Source organism: Myotis nattereri, assembly GCF_964212035.1.
Source record: "Myotis nattereri genome assembly, chromosome: 12".
In the NCBI taxonomy this organism is placed as follows: domain Eukaryota; kingdom Metazoa; phylum Chordata; class Mammalia; order Chiroptera; family Vespertilionidae; genus Myotis; species Myotis nattereri.
The window spans coordinates 11,687,822-11,709,260 of record NC_138087.1 but is presented as its reverse complement, the minus strand read 5'-3'; the positions used below and the strand labels follow the sequence as shown (position 1 = coordinate 11,709,260).

Below are 21,439 nucleotides of genomic sequence, written 5' to 3'. Positions count from 1 at the left end.
ACCGCAGCATTGGCATCAGATCCCGTGCTGTGGGCTTGGTAGCGCGTTCTTCACCACACGAGGGGCGCTTCTGAAAAGGGGGTTTGCTCATCTTCAAAGGAAGGGTGACGGCGCGGCACCGCCTCACGTCCACCCAGGAGGACGCAGCCGCGGGCCGACCCTGACGGCCACCTCGCCGCCGTCGTCTCCAGGGAGAGGGACACGCGGACGTGGACGTGTCGGTGGCCCCGTCCTGGGATGTAATGACAAGGGGGTGACGGCCCGAGGCCACAGGGATGGTCCGCCGCCGCCCGTCCCGAGGCAATGGGTTCAGCTCCGATTCTGTTGACTTTCCCGCGGGGCTCTCGCTCACATTCTCTCTCGGTTTCCGTGGGGAGGGAGGACCAGCCTTACTGCTCTGGTCCAAATCCCGAGCCAGCAGGTGGCGCAGCGCAGGCGAGCAGAACCTGACCCAGGGGCAAACGTTCCCGGCTGCTGCCGCCGAGTGGGGGCGCATCACCCCGGCTTCCAGCGGCGGCCACAGCTGCCCCTGCCCAGCTGCCATCCGACCCCAAACCTCGCGGGACTTGGGGAGCTGCTGAACCTCTGAGGCTGCCCCAACCCCGAACATCCGGAAGAATCCCGACCCCTGCAGTGCTGACCACACCCCAGGCATCCGCAGGCCGCCGCAGGCCGGAGGGCTTTTGCACACGGGCCTCCATTCCCACACGACGTTTGAAGGAGAAAAGCTATGATTCTAAGTTGCAATGCTCTGTCGCCTGGATCCCTTTTCATTTGATTGGCGGGTTAAATAACATGAATTTTAAAACCACATCCTTAACACTCATCCTAAAAACCACGCAAACTCTAGCTGTGCTCAGATACTAAACGCGGTGCGGGTGTGCACACAGGCGGACTCCACGAGGCGGGGGAGCCATTAAAAGCCAAGCTTCCCGGTTCTGTCCGAGTGGTGACCAGAGCTGCACAACAGCTGCTCAAAATGTTTGGTCAAGTGGAAACCAGAACAATCCCAGGAGAGGAACATTTAGTCAACGGCAAGTCGACCGCAGGCCCGTTCCGGGCTCTGCACCCGGCGGCCTTACTGGCCGTCTCTACGCCGCCTCAGCAGACTGGGAGGCTCTCCACGGACAGTCTCTCGGTGCACAGTCTGAACATTGTTTCACCTGTAAGTCCTTAAATAAGAATATAATCCCGCGCTCCTCCTCCGTGGGAAAGTGCCAGACTAACCCGACTGGAACAGAGCTCTGTACTTGGAAAATCTCTACCCACACCACCACCCACCCCCCCAAAAGTGCAATGAATTCACACCGAAGGGGGAAAAGCAGTATCTATTGTTCTGAGTCTCTTCCCCAAGCAAGAAGTCTCTTCCCGGTGCTGAGCTCACGCCAGAGCAGGAAAGTCTTCAGGGTCGTCCGGGTTTGGAGCGACGTCTTGTGTCTAAAAGAGAAAAGTGTTGGAACCAACTGTCATTTCACCAGCTCCCACTCCCAGCGCTCACACACGCTGGGCAGAGGCGGGGCGGCCCCCAGGGCAGCGCCAGGAGCTGCGCGCTGAGGGTGCCCTCCCTCACCCTCACTGCTGTCCAGCTACCGAGTGCCTGGCAGTGCCCCCCTCCTCGAACAAAACCTTCCTGCGTGACCCTTTTTCTACCTGGCACTTCCGTCACCCAGTGGACAGACAGAAGGCTGACCACGTGGAGACATAAGATGGCTCCCCAGTTGGCCCCGGGGGAGCTCTCAAGGTGAAGGGAGACCGACGGGAAGTCAGTGTGGGAACCTCAGTAACAGACGCCCGGGAGGGGCCGCGGGAGGGGTGTCCAGTACAACTTGGTGGCCAAGCACACCTCCTGGTCAGGGAAGGCTTTTCTGGGAGAGCAGGTTCTCCCGTGAAGGGGCGGGGCCTGCGGCAGTGCTGAGCGGGAAGAGCAGGGGGGGGGGGGGGGAGGCAGCAGGGCGTGGCAGGCGCAGCTTCCAGAACAGCAGGCTCCTGACAAGCGCCGCGGTGGCTGGAGCTCCGCTTGCAAAGGAGAGGATGTGTATTTTCTATTCTCAGAGCAGAGCCTTTCCCACCTGGCCTCAAATGCAAGCAGAAAGAACTGTGAGGTGTTTTGCTCTTGCTCAGGTATAACCACCTGTAGGCACTGCTCCAGGGGCTGCTCCTGGGAGCCAGGGAGGCCAGCCACAGAGTCGTCAGGGCTCACGGCCGGGCCCACGGTGGCCACAGGGCCTCAGGCCCGACTCCGACTACATAGGCTTTCATGGGTTTGTGCACCAAATATTTAGGAAGCACCTTCTAAGCCTACTGGTGCTAGGCCCTGGGGAAACGGATAAAAGTGGACGTGCCCACCGACACAATCCAGTCACACCCGTGAGAACAGCTACCAATGGAGATCATGCTGCAAAGAGAAGAAACAACCCCTTGCTCCAGGACTGTGCACGGGTCTGGAGGGAAACGTGACCCAAGAAGCCTCCTGGGAGCAGGCAGGTCCGAGCTGATCTCGGGAAGCAGGCCAGGCCCTGCGGTGAAGAGCAGCTGCGGAAGCTGGAGGCAGAGCAGACCTGGCTGAGGGGGAAGGGCTCTGAGTGGAGAGGGGGCTGCAGAGGGCCTGCCTGCCCTGGAAGCTCGGGGTCCAGGACGCCCCCTGAGGCCCTGGTGAGGGAGGAGATCTGTTCCCCACGCCTGGGGTCGGGTCTGATGCAGTGAGTTCTGCTCTGAGCGCACCTTCAGGGTCTGTACCCAGCTGATGGCCGTGCTGACCTCACCGTTCCAAACACCCACATCAGACCCGCACAGAGAGGGGTCCACCACAGAACCTGATGACCCTCCAAAGTCAGACTGCAGCCCAGGCCGCCGCCTCCGCCCAGCTTCTTCAGGAAGCCACCGGGCTCAGAACACAAATACTTACCACCACGTCTGCTCTGGGGCCATAGTTCTCTGTCCTTCTGATCCTTCCCCGGCCTCCCCGTGTGCCACCTCTGGCTCCGCGCCCCGGACGAGGGAGGTTACCAAAGTTAATCTCCAGCTGGGATGTGATGTCATTGGCCGCCTTCCGGAACACATGGGCATCATCCTCACAGTCACCCTTTACTATCTGAAACAGGGACAGCATCACACACAGCTGTCTCCCTGGACAGCACTGGGCTCAGGGCCCGCGCGACACGCTGCAAGGGGGCTAAGGCCTCGCGGCCAGAGCAGCCTCCCTGGTGTGGCCGGCCTGGGCGCAGGCCAGCGGGCAGCGGAAGCCGGCAGTGCCGCTCTGCCCAGCACAGGGTGCTGCTCGTTGCACAGCCACACGTTCTCATGTTCACAGTCCTAATCCAAACATCTTTAACTTACCATTAATTCAGCTGAAACAAAAACTCTATCAGTTTAGCAAGTTAAGATATAAGATCTGATATGACTAACAGCAATTGAGATAAATGTTTTATATCTGTATATTGTGCTAAGATTAACAATTTTAAATTCTACTTTTGTTTTATTTGTTCACGAATAATACTTTGATGAGGAAAAATTCTCCTTCGTTGAACAGACCTTGATGGAGAAACTCCTTTCGATGCGGGGTGCTAACTGTACAAATACCAGACGTTAGAGACTGCATGATCTGCAATAAACAATTCTTACTCCGAGTATGTGAAATGGTAAAATAACAGACTGGCTACCTGGGGACTGCTACCAATGCTGTGCAAAGCATGCCAGCCGCTTTTTAAGAACTGCTTTACAAAATTCTTTGAGAAAGCACATTTTATTGTAAGAGGTCAAATAAGTTCTGCCTCTTTTAAAAGGAAACTGCATTAAATAATTCTCTCCAATTTTGATTTGGCTTCAACTCCTAAAGGATTTTTTTAAAAGTCTCACTTTTAAGTAAAATATAAACCTACAGAAAATATACGAATGGTCTTGAATGAGACTCTCCAAAGAGCTATAAGGTTAAACATTCCCACAACTAGTCCAGGAAATAAAATCAAATTTCCCTGAGCACATCAACCCCTTTGGACGACATGTTCACTGCAGGTTTCATGGTTAACATTCCCGCCCCTTCAATGTCTCAGATTAAAATAAAACAGAGGCCGCCCTGGCTGGTGTGGCTCAATTGGTTGGAGCATCGTGCTGTGCACCAAAGGATTAAAAATTATAAAATAAAAAATAATTAAAATAAAGCATAGGCCATAAGTATATGGATTCTTAAAGCTAAAACGGTGAGGGAAGCCAATTCAGGAGCACTGGCCCTCTGGTGAAAAGATGCACCAAAAACAGTAAGAGGGACAATTCCAAACGGGCAGTGGATCAAGTGGAAGCTACACTGACTCTCTGCTCTCCCGGGACGGAACTGGAATTACAACTAAAACACAGAAAAACCATCCTGAATAATCAACTGAAGACTGGCTGGCGAGAACCCGATAACCAAGGGCAGAAAGTGGAGACCACGTAGAGACTGGTAGGAAGTGCGGAGGTGCAAAAGAGCTGGCCGGGCTCCCACAGGCAGACAGGCAGACAGACAGACAGCTGATGTTCTGGAGAGGTATCTCAGCTGTGGGGGGTTCCCACTGAGAACTCTGAGGTCTAATCCCCAAGCTGGGATCCCCGGCCCAGAGCACCAGAACTAGGAAAAGAACCCAGATAACACCCGGCTGTGATAAAAGTAGGGTTGTTGTCTGCCAGCCACAACAACCCTACTTCTTACCACAGCCGGGTGTTATCTGGGCTGGAAATGCAGGCACCCTCTTAAAGGGCCAACACAACATTTTGAGTGCAGCCACTCACCTGGCTCCAGGAAAGGAAGGGCAGAGTGGACTGGAGCTGTATGAGCAGCAGTCAGGGTTGGGGACTCTGGGGTTAGACCTCAGAAGACAGACACCCCGATTTCCTGTGCTGAGTCATTCCCTCATACTGCAGAGAACGTCTTTCTCTGGCAGACCATTACCGCCCAGGCAGCTTTTGCCTATGGGAGAAGCAATTGTGCCACCCTCTCCACACACCCTGTGGAGTCTATGCCTTGCTAGGGTTGATAGCCTGGGGCTAATCAAGACTGAATAACAATCAGACTGCAGGCAGAGGCAGACCTCTGGAGGCTTTTGAGTCTTTGCCTATCTCCTCTGGGCCCAGGGCTAGGAAAAGCAGACCTTGGTGCACATCTTGCTTCTGCCCAAAGGCTCCCAGTCGCAGCAGAGGGAGCCACAAGCTGTGGGTTGCTGATAGCTCCAAACAGGGTACTCAGGGCCAGTCAGAAACAGCATCTGACACTGTCCTGCACTAGAGGTTGGGAGGCGTAGCAGGTCTACCTAATACACAGACATAAACTCAAACAGGCAGCCAAAATGGGGAGACAAAAACAAACCCAAACAAAGTAACAAGAGAATTCTCCAGAAGAACAGCTAAATGAAATGAAAATAAGAAATTTATCATATATAGAGTTCAGAATGATGGCAAAGATGCTCAACAGCATGAGAAAAGATACAGTAAGACAAAAACAGTAAGAAATGAGGAATGACATAACACTAATAAAGAACAAATTGGAAGGAATACACGTCAGATTAGGGGAAGCTGAGGAGCGGATCAGTGAATTAGAAGATAGGGTAGAAAAAAATCAGAGGACCAAAAAGAAAACCAATTAAAAATCAGGAGGACAGCTTAAGGAAAGTGAGGGACAGCTTGAAATGTAACAATAATTGCATCATAGGAATGCCAGAAAGGGAAGAAAGTGAGCAAGGGATAGAGAATGTGTTTGAAGAAATAATGGCAGAAAACTTCCCTAACCAGGTGAAGGAGAAAGTCACACAAGTTCAGGCAGCACAGAGAGTTCCAAGCAAGAAACAGCCAAATAGCCACCCGACACAGACACATCATAATTGAAATGCCAAAAAATTAAATACAAAGAATCTTAAAGGCAGCATGAGAAAAGCAATTTGTTACCTACAAAAGAGTTACCATAAGGCTATCAGCTGATTTTTCATGAGAAACATAATAGGCCAGACGGGAATGGCATGAAGTATTCAAGGTAATGAAAACCAAGGATCTGAAACCAAGATTACTATATCCAGCCCAGCCAGCATGGCTCAATGGTTGAGCATTGACCTATGAACCAGAGGTCACAGTTGGATTCCCGGTCAGGGCAGATGCCCAGGTTATGGGCTCGATCCGCAGTGTGGGGCAGGCAGGAGACAGCCAATCAATTAATAATCTCTCTCATCACTGATGTTTCTATCTCTCTCTCCCTTCATCTTTGAAATCAATAAAAATATATATATTTTAAAAAGATTACTATATCCAGCAAGGCTATCATTCAAAATAGACAGTGAAATAAAGAGCTTCCCAGACAAAAAAAGCTAAAGAAGTTTATCACCACCAAACCAACACTGCAGGAAATGCTAAAGGGACTGTTGTAATGAGAACAAATAGAAACATAGGCATAAAGAATTAAAATGGTGCCCTGACTGGTTTGGCTCAGTGGATAGAGCACCAGCCTGTGGACTGAAAGGTCCCAGGTTTGATTCCAGTCAAGGGCATGTACCTTGGTTGCGGCCACATCCCCAGTGGGGGTTGTGCAGGAAGCAGCTGATCGATGTTTCTTTCTCATCAAGGTTTCAAACTCTCTATCCCTCTCCCTTCCTCTCTATAAAAAAATCAATAAAATATATATATTTTTAAAAAGCATGAAAATGGCAATAAATTAGTACCTATCAATAATAGCCTTAAATGTAAATTAATTAAATGCTCCAATTAAAAGACACAGGGTAGCTAAATGGATATGAAAACATGACTCAAATATATGCTGTCTACAAGAAACCCTCCTCAAAACAAGAGACTCACTGGATCAGTGTGAAGGGATGGGGAAAAAAATTTTTCCATACAAATGGAAATATAAAAAAATCACACCTGGGATAGCAATACTCATATCTGACAAAAGTGACTTCAACATGAAGGCCATCACAAGAGACAACAAAGGTCACTACAAAATACTAAAGGGATCGATCCAACAAGAGGATAAAACCCTGATAAACATATATGCACCCAATATAGCAGCACCTAAACATATTTAAAACAAAACCTTCTGGAAGACATTAAGGGAGAGATCAACAGCAATACAGTTATAGTAGGGGTCTTTAACACTCCACTGACTTCAATGGATAGATCTTCCAGACAATAATTAACAAGGAAATGATTATTAAAAATAACACACTGAATCAGATGGATTAAAACTGACATTTATAGAACATTTCACCGAAAACTACAGAATATACATTCTTCTCAGTGCACATGGGTCATTCTCAAAGATAGAACATCTATTAGGACACAAAACAAGTTTCTACAAGTTCAAGAAGATTGAAATCATATCAAGCATCTTCTCAGATGACAATGGAATGAAATTAGAAATCAACTATAGTAAAAACACCCAAAAACATTCAAACACATGGAGGCTAAATAGCATGTTATTAAACAATGAATGGATTACCAATGAGATCAAGAAAGAAATCAAAACCTTCCTGAAAACAAACTAACACACAACAACTCAAAATCTCTGGGACACAGCAAAAGCAGTCCTGAGAGGAAAACTCATAGCACTAGAGGCCTACCTTAAAAAGAAAAAGAAGAATTAATAATAAACTATTTAATTTTACAACTTGAAGAATTAGAGAATAAGAAAATCCCAGAGTACGTAGAAGTAAATAATAAAGATTAGAGCACAAATAGATGACATAGAGACTACAAAAAAAAAAATACAAAAAATCAATGAAACCAAGAGCTGGTTCTTTGAAAAAATAAACAAGATTGATGAACTGTTTGCCAGACTCATCAAGAAAGAGAGAAAGAGGACCCAAATAAATAAAATCAGAAACCAAAGCAGAGAAGTAACAACTGAAACCACAGAAATACAGGAGTGTAAGAAAATACCATGAATAAAACTATTTGCCAGCAAGCTGGACGATGAGAATGAAATGGACTAATCCCTAAAAAAATACTATCTCCCAAAACTGAATCAGGAGGAATCAGAAAACCTGACTAGACCAATAACAACTGATGAAAGTAAAGCAGTAATCAAAAAACTTCCAGCAAACAAAAGCTCTGGTTCAGAAGGCTTCACAGGGGAGTTTTATCAAACATGCAAAGAAGAACACCTATCTGCCGAAATTATACCAAAAAATACAAAAGGAACACTTCCAAGGTCTTTCTTTGGAATCGTAATTCCAAAACCAGATAAAGACACTACAAAGAAAGAGAATTGCAGGCCAATATTTCTGATGAATATCGATGCTAAAATCCACAACAAAATATTAGCAAATCAGATCCAGCCATATATTAAAAAGATCATACACCATGACCAAGTGGAATTTATTCCAGGGATTAAAGGCTAGTACAGTATTCACAAATCAAAAAACGTTATACATCACGTAAACAAACTGAAAGACAAAAATCACACGACCATATCAACAGAGGCAGAAAACGCAATCAACAAAATCCAACATCCATTTTTTAAAAATATTTTTTTTATTGATTTCAGATAGGAAGGGAGAGGGAGAGGGAGAGAGAGATAGAAACATCAATGATAAGATGATTGGCTGCCTCCTGCACGTCCCTACTGGGGACTGAGCCCACAACCAGGCATGTGCCCTTGACTGCAATCGAACCCAGGACTCTTCAGTTCGCAGGCCTATGCTCTATCCACTGAGCAAAACCAGCTGGGGCCCAACACCCATTTTTGATAAAAACTCTCAGCAAAACAAACCCAACAACTCTCAGCAAAGCTGGAATAGAGGGATCATCTCAACATAATAAAGGCCATATATGACAAAAGTATAGCCAACATAATACTCAATGGGCAAATACTAAAATCATTTCCCCTAAGAACAGGACCAAGACAGGGATGTTTGCTTTCACCACTCTTACTCAACACTAGTAGCCCGGTGTATGAAATTCATGCACAATGAAAGGGAATTAATTAGAGGAACGTAATTTGGACTCACTATCTAATATCAATAATATGTGAGCGTGAGACAGTCCGCATTTCTGAAATTCAATGACATGAATTTTGGCTATTACTTTGCAAAATAAATGGACTTTACAGATAATCATTTAAAAGAGCATTCAGCTTAATATTAAAAACTCTGGCTACCAAGTCAGGTCTGTTTTCAACTTTTTGCCAGTGTTGTAAATTGTTTGCAATATCTGCCCATTTGGGGTTGCACGTCATGGTTATGAATAAATCAGGTTTGCATACTTCATTACAATTGTCATAGCATCCTGATATCGCTGCTGCATATTTCTGGGACTACCCTCAGAAGATGATGGAACTATTATCATTTTACCAATAGGCACATTGTTCTTTTCAGATCTAGATTTGAGTTAATCCATCAAACCACTATATTTTTCAACTCTCAACTTAGATTGGTTTGCTTTGATGAAATTTATCCGATTGGTCTCCATTTTTTAATATGAATCCATGATAAACTGTTAATTTTCCTGCATTTAAAATAGGATTGAACGTGTCCCACACAAAGAGATGAAATCCATAATACTGCAGTTGTGTGACTCTTGTCCTTACATTTTGTCTAGTATTATTGTCGATTACACTGTTGTCTCTGAGTCTTAATGCAATATCTGTTCCCCAGCCTTTTTCACCATGTGGAAAAAGAATGGGATATGTCATCGCATCTAATGTAGGAAACAGGAGATTGATTTGTTTCATTTTAGTGGCACTTGGATTATTGGGACCTGGTTTGCAATGGATGAGCAAGTCCCTTTGAAAAGGAGGTTCTCCATCTTCATTTCTGAATATGACAGCAACTTCGGTTACATGGGGAGAATTATATCTACCTGGGTCACTGTTGCAATCGTATTTAATTGCCATTGTTACCTCTGTGGGGGCAATACCTTTTGCTGCTGCTTCAGATTGGGCTTCCTTTTCTACCTCATGTAGAATCTTGTACGATTTTGTTAATTCAGTTATTTCATGCATGAGGTTGCTGATGTTGATCATGAGTCTTTCTAAGCAGCCCTGATTTTCTGGCATTGCTAATCTTTTACTTGTAGCTTTGGCTGTATCCAAATATAGAGTTGAGCAAACTTCTGAGAAACACCATCCAAAGGATGTAAAGTTCCAGTTTGGTGATAAACTTGTCCGTGTATTCTCAAACAGTATGACCCATATCCTGATGGCGATGCAATATTTGTACCCATGGAAGCAAAAGCAAAAGACCTATTTATGGAAGAAATATTTTTCATGAAATTTTTCCTGTCAGAATCTTCGTCTGTCATTAATCTTTTTAAATATGCCGGGTAATCTTGAAAATGTATATCATTTGGACAGACTTTCCCTTTGCTACAACATCGAGTAAATTTCCCATCGGATGGTTTTTCATCAGAGAAATTTAGTGATAGGCAAAATTCACATCAAACAGTCATTCCACCACAACTATGTTCGAGGATTACATCCTCATGTACTCCATTTTCACCGAGAAGGCAGTTCCTACTAGTATTGGTAGTACTTGTTGATGACTGTTCTCTAGACATATTCTGTCATCACCACCACCTTCTTTCAACTTCAAAGGCACGTTGGTCTTTAGACATTTTCTGTCAATAACACCAGATCAGAGCGACGTTTTTCCAGTAGCTGCTTTTCAGATATATCCTGTCACAGGTGCCACCTTCTTTCAAGATCAGAAGCACGCTGCTCTGCGGACATTTTCTGTCAGTAATGCCGGCATCTTTCAGCTGCAGAGCTATGTTGTACCAACAGTTGTTCTTTAGACATAGTCCCACCTCTCTATTGTCACGCACGGTCTGAGATGCAGGTGAAAGAGAGTCCTGGCTATCAGGCTTCTGAGAGCTGTCTGGCCAATGGCTGATTCTGGCTGATTCTGTGGGGGTGGGACTTCCTCCTTCCTGCCGTCAGTTTCCACAGCTGTGATGAGGAAGCTGGGGTAACAGAGGGAGCTGCACCCTCCAAGCCACCCTCTCTCTCTCTCTGCTCTATGTCCAGTGGTCTCCTGCTCTGCCAAGTCCTCCAAACCTCCTGCTCTCTACCCGCTCCTCTCCTGCTCTGCTCTCCGCCGGCAAGGTCCTGGGAGCCCGTGGGTGTGGCTAGGCGCGGAGGGCCTCGGCTCCCCGACCGGCGAAAGTCCCAGGAGCCCATGGATGTGGCTATGGCCTCGCCTCCTGGAGCCAGCGAAGGTCCTGGGAGCCCCCGAGCATGGTTAGGCGCGGGCAGCCTCCCCTCCCCAACCGGGAGCCTGTGGCCGTGGCCGCCATTGCCTCCTGGGGCGCCTGACACCTGCGTATGCAAATTAACCGCCATCTTTGTCGGGTTAATTTGCATAGTCACTGATTGGCTTGTGGGTGTGGCTTGTGGGCATGGCTTGAGCATAGCGGAGGGATGGCTAATTTGCATGTTTCTCTTTTATTATATAGGGTAGTATTAGAAGTCCTAGCCACAGCAATCAGACAAGACGACAACATAAAAGGCATCCAAATTGGAATGGAGGAAGTGAAACTCTCATTATCTGCAGATGACATGATATTGTACACAGAAAACCCTAAAAATTCCACCAAAAAACTACTAGATTTAATAAATTAATTCAGTAATGTAGCATGGTACAAAATTAACAACCAGAAATCTATGGCATTTTTATACACCAATAATGAATTCACCTAACCAAGGAGGTAAAAGACGTGCACTCAGAAACTACAGGACACTGAAAAAAGAGACAGAGGAAGAAATAAACAAGTGGAAGAATATACCGTGTTCATGGATTGGTAGAATCAACATCATTAAAATGTCCATAATACCAAATGCACCCTAGTCAATGCAATCCCCATTAAAATACTAATAGCATATTTTATAGATCTATAACAAATACTCCAGAAATTTACATGGAATCAAAAAATTCCCGAAATATCTGCAGCAATCTTGAGAAAGAAAAACAAAGTTGGAGGAATCACAATACCAGATATCAAGTTACACTACAAAGCCACTATAATCAAACAGCCTGGTACTGGCACGAGAACAGGCATATAGATCAATGGAACAGAACAGAGAACCTAGCAATCAAGTGAAGCCATTATACTCAATTAATATCTGATGAAAGAGGCAAGAGCATACAATGGAATCAAGACAGTATTTTCGCCGAAACCGGTTTGGCTCTGTGGATAGAGCGTCGGCCTGCGGACTGAAAGGTCCCAGGTTCGATTCCGGTCAAGGGCATGTACCTGGGTTGCGGGCACTTCCCAGTGGGGGATGTGCATGAGGCAGCTGATCGATGTTTCTCTCTCATCGATGTTTCTAACTCTCTATCTCTCTCCCTTTCTCTCTGTAAAAAATCAATAAAATATATTTAAAAAAAAAAAAAAGACAGTATTTTCAATAAATGGTGTTGGGAAAATCAGACAGATAAATGTAAAAAAATGACCACCAACTTACACCATACACAAGAATAAACTCAAAATGGATAAAAGACTTAAATCTAAGTTGTGAAACCATAAAAATCCCAGAAGAAACCATAGGCAGCAAAATCTCAGACATCTCTCATAGCAATATGTTTACAGATAAATCTCCTAGGGAAGGGAAACTAAGGAGAAAATAAACAGATGGGACTCCATAAAAAAAAAAGCTTCTGCACAGCAAAAGATACCATCAACAAAATGACAGAGGAGCCCACTGTATGGGAAAACATACTTGGCAATGATACATTTGATAAAGGGTTAATATCCAAAATATTTAAGGAACTCACACAACTTAACAAAATGAAGACAAACAATCCAATTTAAAAAAAGGGCAAAGGACCTAAACAAACACTTCTCCAAAGTGGACATATAGACAGCCAAGAGACATATGAAAACATCCTCAAAGTCACTGATTATCAAAGAGATGCAAATTAAAATGACAATGAGGTATCACCTCACACCTGTGAGAATGGCTACCATCAACAAATCAAAAAGTGGCAAGTGCTGGCGAGGATGTGGAGAAAAAGGAACCCTAGTACTGCTGGTGGGAATGCAGACTGGTGCAGCCATTATGGAAAACAGTATGGAGTTTCCTCAAAAAATTAAATATGGAACTGCCATTTGACCCAGTGATTCCACTTCCAGGAATATATCCTAAGAAACCCAAAACACCAATCAGAAAGAATGCAAGCACCCCTATGTTCATAGCAGCACAATTTACAATAGCTAAGATCTGGAAACAGCCAAGTGCCCATCAGTAGACAAGTGGATAAAAAATCTGTAGTATATTTACACCATGGGGTACTGTGCAGCCATGGAAAAGAAGGCTCTCTTACCCTTTGAGACAGCATGGAGGGACCTGGAGAGTATCAAGCTAAGTGAAATAAGTCAGTCAGAGAAAGACAAGTATCATGTGATCTCACTCCTATGTGGAATCAAATGAACAAAATAAACTGATGAACAAAACAGGTTCAGAAGAGATCAACCAAAGGACTTTTATGCATGCATATGAACATAACCAATGGACAGTAGGGGGGGTGGGCAGGAGTGGCTGGGGAGAGGTCAATGGGGGGAAAAGGAGACATGTCACCCTTTAAACAATAAAGAATTTAAACTAAAAAAAAATAGATCCAGAGACATAGAAGCATGGAACACTGTTGAATCTCAGAGGGAAGGAAGGGGAGGGTGGGTGGGTCAGAAGAGATTAATCAATGAAAGAACTTGTACACATATATGCATAACCCATGGACACAGACAAAAGTGTGGTGAAGGCCTGGAGCAGGGGGCGGGTGTGGGCTAGATGGGGTCAATGGGGAAAAAAGTGTCATCTGTAATACTTTCAACAATAAAGCTTTTAAAAATAAAAATAATAAACATTTTTTAAAAACAACAACACAAAACAGTAAGAGGCAAAATAATACACAGCTGCCTCCTGGTTTAGAAAACAGCTGAATGGTGCAGCAGGGGACAGGTGCCCTGCCCCAGCAAGGGACAATGTAGAATGGATGCTCAGTGAGCTAAAGGTCAGAAGCCACAGCACGGTGAGGGCCCAGCTCCATTTGCAGACTAGTATTAGGTGTGACCTTTGCAAAAGGCAGAGCTCCAAGAGAATGAGAGGTATTATCCTAGTGCTTTTGTCTCTTAGGATGCCCAGAACACAGGCTTATGTTGCTTTAAGAATAATTTCCGGCTAAAATCTCCAAGGCCATAGATTAACAAAGATGTGTGCTTTCCTGAGACCGAGCTCGGTGTCTCAGCTCAGCCAGCTGCTTCAAATATTCCAGGAGCCTTCTCTGTGGAGCCGAAGCCAGGAGGAGAATCTGGTGAGGATTTCGGAGAGCAGCTAACGTGTCAGCTGCACATGTCACCCTGACAGCACATTTGTTTTAGGCAAGGCTATATTTACAATTCCCCAGAACAAAAACAACAGGAGCGGAGAGGAAAAGAACCAACCCAGCTGACGTACTTGTTAAAAAAAGAAAAAACCTCTCAGAGATTTCCACTTGTAGAAAAAGTCACTTGTAGTGGATAGCTCAGAACTTACTAGTCAAGGCCCCTAAGAGCCTGGAGAACCCAAACAGGAGGGTGGGAGGGGATTCTGTATCATCAACGACACTTTAGTGAAAGTATTCGTTCAAAGAATACAACTAACCGAAGTGTAAATTAGCTGTATGGGTGTGAGTCAGTGGTCAGAGCATCCGCCCACACACTGAAGGGTCTAGGGCAGCCGTGGGCAAACTACGGCCCACGGAGCCAAAGGAGCGGAGGGTTCTCTTGCTCTCCCCTCCGCTCCTTCACCAGCAGCAGTGTTAACATGTATTAGTTCACATAAACACTCCATCCATGGTTTTCTTCCAGCCCTCCAGTCCAGTTTAAGAACCCATTGTGGCCCTCGAGTCAAAAAGTTTGCCCACCCCTGGCTAGGGTTTGATTCCCAGTCAAGGTCACATATCTGGGTTGCAGGTTCAATACCCGGCTCATCAGGGTGCATCCAGGAGGCAATCAATCGATGTGTCTCTCTCATATCGATGTTTCTCTCTCTCTCTCTCTCTCTCTCTCTCTCTCTCTCTCTCTCTTTCTTTCTCTCTCTTCCCTCCTTCCACCATCCCTCCCTCCCTTCCACTCTCTCTAAAAAAAAAAAAGTCAATGGAAAAAATATCCTTGGGTGAGGATTACAGGAAAACAAAGTGTAAATGGGAACCAGACAATTCTACATGGTACAAAATCCCTGAGTTTCAAACAGAAAATAAATGAATAATATCCAGCAGAGAGGATTTACTCATCACCATCACTGACAAAGAGACTGGTATCAAGATAAGCAGCTGGGGCGGTGATGCAAATTATAAATTTTAAAATGAGAATTCTTTAGTGTGCCCTTAAGTTCAGTAACTTATGCAGAAACGTAATTAAAGACTTTCTGACCACCCAGCCAGGGTTGAACGTCAACCTACGAACCAGGAGTCACAGTTTGACTTCCAGTCAGGGCACATGCTGGGGTTACGACTGGATCCTCAGTACGGGGCGTGCAGGAGACAGCTGATCAGTGATTCTCTCTGATCAGTGATGTTTCTATCCCTCTCCCCCTCTCCCTTTCTCTCTGAAATAAATAAAAATACATTTTTTTTAAAAAAAGACTGACCATCCTTGTCAATATATTTTCAAAGTGGAGGCCTCCGATACAGAGCTGAACATAAACCAGAACAGTAAGGCCCTCACAGGAGAGGCGCTGTGACCAGCCCCGACTGGACAGCAGGTTGCCAGGCTCTTTGGGCTCCTCGGCTGAGTTTCAGCAGTTACACAAGGGAGCAAAGCTGCTGCAATAACATAGAAAGGCGTCACCGGGCAGAGCACCCCAACCGGTTTCAAATGATCAACCCTCCCAATTAAGTGCTTTAAGAATTAGAGGTGAGAGTAATCCAATCATGTTAATGCAGAGTAGTCATCCTTTGAAATGACATCATTCAGAAACATTCTGTACCTCTCTTGATACAAAAATGAAGTACAATTAACATATAGTATTTGCACAGTCTCAGCAGAGTTCTGGGTGAGCAGAAAATTCACTGTCACTATTACTACTTTGTAGGAAGGGTCAACTGGTCAAGATTCAATTATTTCACAATAAAGATACAGTAAAATTAGTCACACATCATCTCAATTACTCTTAGGTAGAAACTAGAATGTCAACTGCCAATGTTCCATTTTGAAAATAGAAGTGGAAAGGCCCCTCTCGTCTCCAATAAGGTATCAGGAGAGATTAGCTCCAGACACAGCACATCATGCTTACATCATCTCTATATCGGGACTTGTGTATCACCACTGCTTTGGAAGGGACCGTGGACTCAGGTTTCCGGATGTTAAATTCAGGCTTCGGTCTGGTCTGTTCTTGCAGAGTTTTCCACTCATCTAGGGTCATCTCTTGAACTTGAGTTTCTTCTTCTACCTCCAACTCAGGAACTCTGGAAAGTTTAATCATAAAGAATAACTTTTGATGGGTTTGAAATGTCTACTTTCTCAAAGAAAAAGTCACAGCCATTAGTTTAACATACTTTCATGCATCTCTAAAGAAGGTAAGAAAATCTTTGGGCCAAAAGCTTCCTTGTTTTATTTTCATGATTTTATGCCATCACTGCCAACGCGTCCTATCTGTGTTCAAAGCCGTCTTTGAAAAGCAGGAACATTACCATCCCAATGACAGGCACCTGACCACCAGGACTCCCTTCCCAGGTGGCATTGCACATGACATGAGACAACTGTAGAAGGAAGTGGGAGAAGCTACTGAGATAAAACAAAGGAAACCATGAATACATTATAAAACAATGGGCCACAAATGTCTACTTTTATATTCTCTTTAAATTCGTTTTTTTTTAAAGAAAAAGAAGATAAACATGTAGACTAATGAAGTCCAGAAATAAACCCTCACATTATGATGAACTGATTTTTTTGGACCAGAATGCCAAAGACAAAAGGAAACAGTATCTTCAAGAAATGGTGCTGGGAAAACTGGATATCCACGTGCAAAAGAAAGAAGTTGAATCCCTACCTCACACCAAAATGTAAGAGCTAGAACTATGAAACTCTAGAAAACATAGGTGTAAACCTTCATAATTTGGATTAGGCAACGGTTTCTTATATATGACACCAACAGCACAAGCAACAAAAGAAAAAGCAAATAAACTGGGCATCACCAAAACTGAAAACTTTTGTGCTGCAAAGGATACCATCAGGAATTAAAAAAGACAAAGCAAAGAATGGTAGAAAATATGTGATAATCATATATCTGATAATGGACTTATATCTAATAATGCACCAAGGACTCTTACAACTCAGTAAAAGAAAGGATCCAACTCAAAACCAGGCAAGGCTCTGAACATTTTCCCAAAACAGGTCTGTAAACAGCCAATAAGATGCTCAACATCATCAGACATCAGCGAAATGCAAATCAAAACCACAACAACTTTTATCACTCCACCGCCACTGAACTGTTTAGACACAAAAGGCTATTTGAAAAGTGTTGGTGAACCCTGGCCCAGTTGGTTTGAGCGTTGTCCCAATATGCCAAGGTTGCAGGTTCAATCCTCGGTCAGGGAACATACAAGAATCAACCAATGCGGGTATAAATAAGCGGGACAAGAAATCAATCTCTTTCTTTTTAAAAATCAATCAATCAATAAGTAAGTGTAGGTTGGGATATGGAGAAATTAGAACCTTTTATATTTCTGGTGGAAATATGAAATGGTGTGGCCATTTTGGAAAATAGTCCGACAGTTCCTCAAAAATTTAAACATAGCGCTACCATCTGACCCAGCAATGTCATTCCTAGGTATCTACACTAATAAAAGAGAAAGATGTAAATTGTACCTTCACAATGCCCACCAGCCAAATCAGGAGTATGCAAATTAGCGGGACAAAGATAGCGGCAGCCACAGAGCCAGCCAGAGCGAGCAGGAGGCTTGGGTTGCCCCTGGCAATGGAGGAAGCTAAGCTTCCTGCTTGCCCAGGCTGGCCGCCAAAGAGGGGCCTGTGGACATGGAGCCCGTCTGGCCACCAAAGGAGGGGTCAGTGAGTGGAGGATACGGAGCTGTCCAGGCAGGTGCGCGGAAGGCTTGGGTGGCCACCAGCCACTGAAGGAGGGACACAGAGCCAGCCCAGGTGTGCCGGAGGCTTGGGTCACCGTCGCCTGGGCCGGAGGTCGAGGGAGGGGCCTGCAAACAGCCCTCAGCCCCTTACCCAGGCTGGCCATGCCTCCATGGAGTGAGGGTCCCCGCTAGGGGGCGTGGCCAGCCTGCAAACCACCATAGACCCCTTGCCCAGGCTGCCCCGCCCCCCAAGGGAACCCCCACCCTGATCCGGGACACCCTTCAGGGCAAACCAGCCGGCCCCCAACCTGTGCACCAGGCCTTTATCTATACTAATAAAAGGGTATGCTAATTAGACTGGGAGACCTTCCAGATGTTCTTCTGGACAAAGCCATGGTGGCGGGGCGAAGGCAGAGGCGGTTAGGGGCCAAGAGGGGAGGGAAGTTTTGGGTGATCAGGCCGGTGGGGGGGAGAGGGGCAGTTGGGGGTGAGCAGGCCGGCAGGAGGGAGCAGTTGGAGGCGAGCAGGCCGGCAGGCAGAGTGGTTAGGGGCAATCAGGCAGGTAGGCAGATGAGCGGTTAGGAGCCAGCAGTCCTGGATTGCGAGAGGGGTCCCAGATTGGAGAGGGTGCAGGCCCACGAATTTTGTGCACCGGGCCACTAGTACTAGTATATCCAAGAGCAATAAAAACATAAGCCCATGTGAAAACTAACAATCACATAAAAATTCAATAATGCTATTTATAGCATCATTATTTATAATAGGCAAAAAGGAGAAACAGCCTTAATGCCAATACGTCAATCAGCTGATAAACAGATAAACAAAATATGGTCTATCTACATTATAGAGTATTATTTGGCTATAAGAAGGAATGAAGAACTGATACATATTACAACATGTATAAATCTTGAAAACACTGTTATGTGAAATAAGTCAGCTACAAAAAGTTTATGTGTGATTCAATTTATATAAAACATCCAGAAAGGGCAAATTCATAGAGACAGAAAGCAGATTAGTGGTAGCCAGGGACTGGGGTCGGAAGGTAGGGGCTGAGGGGAGAGGGTGAATAGGAATTGAGTGTTTATGGGTGTGGGGTAAAGAAAATGTTTTAAAATGAGATAACGGCGATAGTGGCATAACATTCTGAAAAGTACTATATGTCACTTAATTGTACACTTTAAAATGATCAAAACTATAGGGTAGCTCAGTTGGTTAGAGTATCATCCCAATATGCTCAAGTTGTGGGTTTGATTTAGTCAGAGCACGTATAAGAAGCAACCAATGATGCAAAAATAAGTGGAACAACAAATCAATGTTTGTCTCTCTCTCAAATCAATAAATTTAAAAAAATGATCAAAAATATAAATGTTATGTTATACATATTTTACCACCAAAAGAGATAATAAAGAAGAAATGAAGTATTAATACATCCTACGACGTGGATGAACCTGAAAACATTATGCTAAGTGAAGTAAGTCAGACACAAAAGGACAAATATATTCCACTATGTGAGGTACCTAAAATAGGTAAATTCATAGAGACAAAGTAGAATGGGGGTTATCAGGGACTGAGGGGAGGGGAATGGGAGTTATTATTTCATGGGCACAGTTTGTTTACAATGATAAGAAAGTTCTGAAGATGGATGGCAAAGATGGTTACACACAGTATGAATGTAATTAATACCACTAAACTGTACACTTGAAAATGGTTAAAGTGGCAATTTTTATTACATATACTTACCACAATTTATAACACTTAATGTAATATACCAGAAACCACTGAATTGTACAGTTTAAATGAAGGAAGTGTATAGTGTAGGAATTGTATAAGGCTTAAAAGAAAAAAATCATTAATGAGGAGCAGGAAGGGGAACAAATCTGTAATACTGTCCTTGAAAAGCTAATGTAATTTCAGGTTCTAGATCAGCCGTGGGCAAACTACGGCCGGCAGGCCGGATCCGTCCGTTTAAAATGAATAAAACTATTGAAAAAAAAAAGACTGTACCCTTTTATGTAATGATGTTTGCTTTGAATTTATATTAGTTCACACAAACACTCCATCATTGCTTTTGTTCCGGCCCTCCGGTCCAGTTTAAGAACCCATTGTGGCCCTCGAGTCAAAAAGTTTGCCCACCCCTGTTCTAGATTATAGGTTAATAATATAAAAAAGCTCAGCAAAATCAGGAAAGAAAACTAATCACAGAGGAAACAAAATAGACACAATTGCAAAGTGACTTTAAATGCCAAGCTGATGGTGGAAAGAACATCAAAGCAGTGGATGCCTCTGAAGAAGCATGAGGGAACTTCCAGGTGATGGTAACATTTTACACCTGATACATATGCCATCTATCAAAACAATGAATGTACTTATTTTTGTACATTTCACAATAAATAAATTATATATCAATTTAGCCGGTGGATATATGTGTTTATTGTAAAATTCTTTAAACTTTGCTGTGCTTTAAATTTTTCATAAAATATGTTGAAAAATGCTAATATTAAAATATATCCCAACCCTGGCCAATGTGGCTCAGTTAGTTGTAGCATTGTCTTGTACACCAAAAGGTACAAAAGGTGGTGGGTTCAATTCCTGGTCAGGGCTCATACCCACATTGCGGGTTCGATCCCCAAGAAGAAACCAATCAATATTTCTCTCCCACATGGATGTTTTCCTTTCTCTCCCTTCCTCTCTCAAAAACAAAGGTCCGGGGAAGAAACTAAGATGGGGGCATAGATAAACACCGGGAAATTGCCGCCTCCCACAACAATTGAAAAATACCGCAAAGGACAGAGCAGACATCATCCAGAACAACAGGAAGCCTGGCTGAGTGTAAATTCTACAACTAGAAGGAAAGAAAAGCACACTGAGAGCCAGAGGAGCTGCGGAGGTGAAGTGCAGAGGTAAGGCGGCTCATGGGCGCGCAGAAAGGGGGTGGCACCTGAGGACGCAGCTGTTTTTTTTTAATCACAAGCTCCCGACTGCTCTGAACTCCAGTTCCAGGAAGTCTCTGGGGACCCAGGACTCATACGGGGAGAAGCTGGACTGTTGGGCAGCGGGCGAACTTGAGTGCGGCTTTCCCTCAGAGGTGCTTGCAGCAATTATCGGGTCACTGAGACGCACGACTCCTTAGGAGAATCAGCCATAGCTGTTTGCTCCGCCCTTTAACTCCTGGAGACCCCGCCCCACCCAGGCTGCGGCAGAGGCTTTTGCATGTGAATGTACCTAACTGCAGCTGAGCCAGGCAGACCCGGAACTTCCGAGAGAAGGCCCAAGGCCCCGCAGCGGCTTGCATTGCTTCACAGCTGAGCCTCTTCGTGGCTCCTGCTGTGTGGCCTCAGGCAGAGGCTGAATTAGCACCTCCTTAGATCCAGGAGCCACTGTACCCAGTGGTCAGAGGGGGACCATCCAGATTGCAACTCCTCAGATCC

At 44.8% G+C, this 21,439-nt stretch overlaps 1 protein-coding gene across 2 annotated transcripts in view; it reads right to left on the bottom strand.

The window, feature by feature from the left end:
- Positions 1–741: 741 nt before the first annotated feature.
- HABP4 (hyaluronan binding protein 4) overlaps positions 742–21,439 on the bottom strand; it is a 45,208-nt gene continuing 24,510 nt past the window's right edge. For both annotated transcript variants that reach the window (XM_081103867.1, XM_081103868.1), the window contains 3 exons: positions 16,220–16,391; positions 2,906–3,091; positions 742–1,437 (listed from right to left, as the gene is read on the bottom strand). In XM_081103867.1, the coding sequence (XP_080959993.1) occupies positions 1,381–1,437; positions 2,906–3,091; positions 16,220–16,391 (415 nt within the window). In that variant the 3' untranslated portion in view covers positions 742–1,380. The remainder of the gene's footprint in view (positions 1,438–2,905; positions 3,092–16,219; positions 16,392–21,439) is intronic.